The following is a 2,601-nucleotide window of genomic DNA, read 5'->3' on the forward strand; positions in this document are numbered from 1 at the left end:
TGTGTGTGTGTGTGTGTGTGTGTGTGTGTGTGTGTGTGTGTTAATGTGTTTAAGGAGTAATGAAGACGTTAATTACCTTCATGTGTTTCCTGAGAGAGCTGGGGTGTGTGTAGGACTTGTCGCACACTTTGCAGATGTATGGCTTGTCTGATGTGTGCACGTGCATGTGCTTTTTTCTGTCGCTGCTGTTGGCGAAGCGTCTGTCGCAGCCATCAAATTCACACTTAAACGGCTTCTCACCTGCAGGATTTAAACACACACACACGCACACACACACAGCGAGTTACCCAAATGGCTCTCACAAACAAAGTCAACCCCCATCCCTCCTCCTGATAACAGCAAAGTGGGGGGAAAAAAAGCCCGAGCTAAGACATTGTCTGCAGACGATTATATAACAGGGTAACCTACATTATCCACTACTACTCTGCTCTGTCAGGCTTTATTTATTCAGGAGGCCTGCTCCTCCGTGCAAACCAGACTACTGGCCTGATCTGTGCGTCTGCTCTTGTCAACAATGAATCAACAGGGCAGCGTGCAGGACGACTGCTGGAAACACAGTTCTGAGTGGATCACCTGAATAAAACTGATGAAACTTTGAGGAGAGAGACAAAATAAAAGTCCAGATCAACTATAAAAAAGTTTTTTTTTGGTCTTATCTCGAAGTATGACGCGGGTTTAGCACCACAACAAAGTTTGACCAAAATCAGTTTATTTTAATCCGCAGAAAAACCCATTTGGAAGCTGCTAAAACTTGTAAACAAGAGACAACTTTTGCAGTTTTTGTTGGTAAACAACAAGCTGAGCACTCACACACACATTTACGCACAGCCTGGCCACGGATCTGTTTTTAAAAAATGTCTAACTTGTTAATTAACACATCATTTAATTGTGTGTTCCTTACCCGTRTGCGTTCTTTTGTGGATTTTCAAATTTTCCGACCTGGCGAATATTTTCCCACATCCGGGGAACGGGCACGGGAACGGTTTCTCGCCCGTGTGCACGCGGATGTGGTTGACGAGTTTGTACTTGGCCTTAAAAGACTTGCCCTCCCTGGGGCAGTCCTCCCAGTAGCAGACGTGGTTGCTCTGCTCGGGCCCGCCGACGTGCTCCATGGAGACGTGCGTGACCATCTCGTGCATGGTGCTGAAAGTCCTGTCGCAGGTCTTTTTGGGCCGGTTCATCTGGTTCTCGTCGATCCATTTGCAGGACAGCTCTTGCTTGATGGGTTGCCTCATGTACCTGAAGAAGGCCCCCGGACCGTGGTGCGTGGGGACGTTCATGCCCATGTTCATGTTGATGGGGTGGTTGTAGTTGTGCAGCTGCGCCCCGTACGGGTCCGTCCGGGGACTCGCCACCGGCCGGTACGGGTCGGGTCTGCCGAAAATGTCCCCGCGCAGGCCGAGGTGCATCTGGCTGTTCACTACGTGTCCACCGGATGGAGCGTGGCCGACCCCCTGCTCGTGAAGTCCCGGGAACAACAAATGTCCGGGGTTATCGGGGATCCCGGGCGGCCCGTGGAGGCTCCCCGTCGAGGCTGCAAAGATCCCATGCTGCGCGCTCGGCGCCGCGGACTCTCCGACGCCCCGGTTCCGGAACAGAAAGTCTCGAGTGGAGTTGAACGCTCCTCCGCCGTACGAGCCCACCTGGCCGCCGTGCGAGTGTCCCAGGGCGGCTGCGTATCCACCCGCCTGCGGAGTGAACGCCGACGTCTGGCTGGAGGCGATGTCGTGAGCCACGGGGCTGATTTTGAACGCGGCGGAGTGAGAGGACTCGGAGAAGGGGTTCAGTCCCAGACTCGGGTCTCTGTTCCCGATGTCGTGATGCCGCGGCGTCCCGAAGCCCCCCACTCCTAACGATGCGAACTGCGGACCGCTATCAAGCAGCATCGTCATGAGCTCGAAGCAAACTTGGAGGAGTCGGGAAGGAAACAGAAAATCAGATTAAAATCCAGTTTAGCGGAGCGCGCGAGGGCTGCAGGCGCTGCGCTGAGATCTGCCACTTTGTGTGTGTGTGGGGGGAACAGTTATCCTAAAAYAAAAAAACAAGCCAAAATGGGGGGAAAAAATCCTACGTTAGGAGGAAAAAAAACTCCCGTTGACTGCGATCCGTGAGAAAGAGGATCAAACTTCCCCCCCTTACCAGGCTGATGATGTCCTTGGACTGATAAAGTCAATCACTCACTCCCTGAACATAAATGAACTCAGGAGGCAGTGCTACGGCGGCCAATCAGCGCTCAGCCACGGCTCAGACACGTGACCAGGGAGGATGGCGTTAATTGGCTGGATTTCTGGCGATTGGCACGGCTCGGGATTGAAGATGGCAGCTCCTATCATTGGCTTCGTTTGATTGGTTCGCGGGGGCATTATTTTGCAGGTAAAACGGAACACTCCGGCTCTCCCACATGTGTGTTTGTGGGGGGCGGGGGGGCGGCGGGGGGCTTTATTTGGGCGTTCGGAAAGTCCTGAAGAGACTCCAAAACAAGGGCTTCAAAAAATAAAAACAAAACGGAACGAAGGCAGGAAGTTTATAGTTTCAACTTTCAGCTAAAAACATTTAGTTTGAACCTGTTGTGTGTGTGTGTGTGTGTGTGTGTGTGTGTGT

General features: G+C 52.4%; 1 protein-coding gene across 1 annotated transcript; it reads right to left on the reverse strand.

Moving 5' to 3' along the window:
• Positions 1–76: 76 nt before the first annotated feature.
• zic3 (zic family member 3 heterotaxy 1 (odd-paired homolog, Drosophila)) lies at positions 77–2,345 on the reverse strand (the record flags this gene model as incomplete). Its single annotated transcript, XM_014004808.1, is given in 2 exon segments — positions 77–240; positions 902–2,345. Coding segments are annotated over 2 exon segments (1,155 nt in total), but the record flags the coding sequence as incomplete, so codon positions are not given.
• Positions 2,346–2,601: the final 256 nt, after the last annotated feature.

Source organism: Austrofundulus limnaeus, unplaced genomic scaffold (assembly GCF_001266775.1).
Source record: "Austrofundulus limnaeus strain Quisiro unplaced genomic scaffold, Austrofundulus_limnaeus-1.0 Scaffold1, whole genome shotgun sequence".
NCBI lineage: Eukaryota > Metazoa > Chordata > Actinopteri > Cyprinodontiformes > Rivulidae > Austrofundulus > Austrofundulus limnaeus.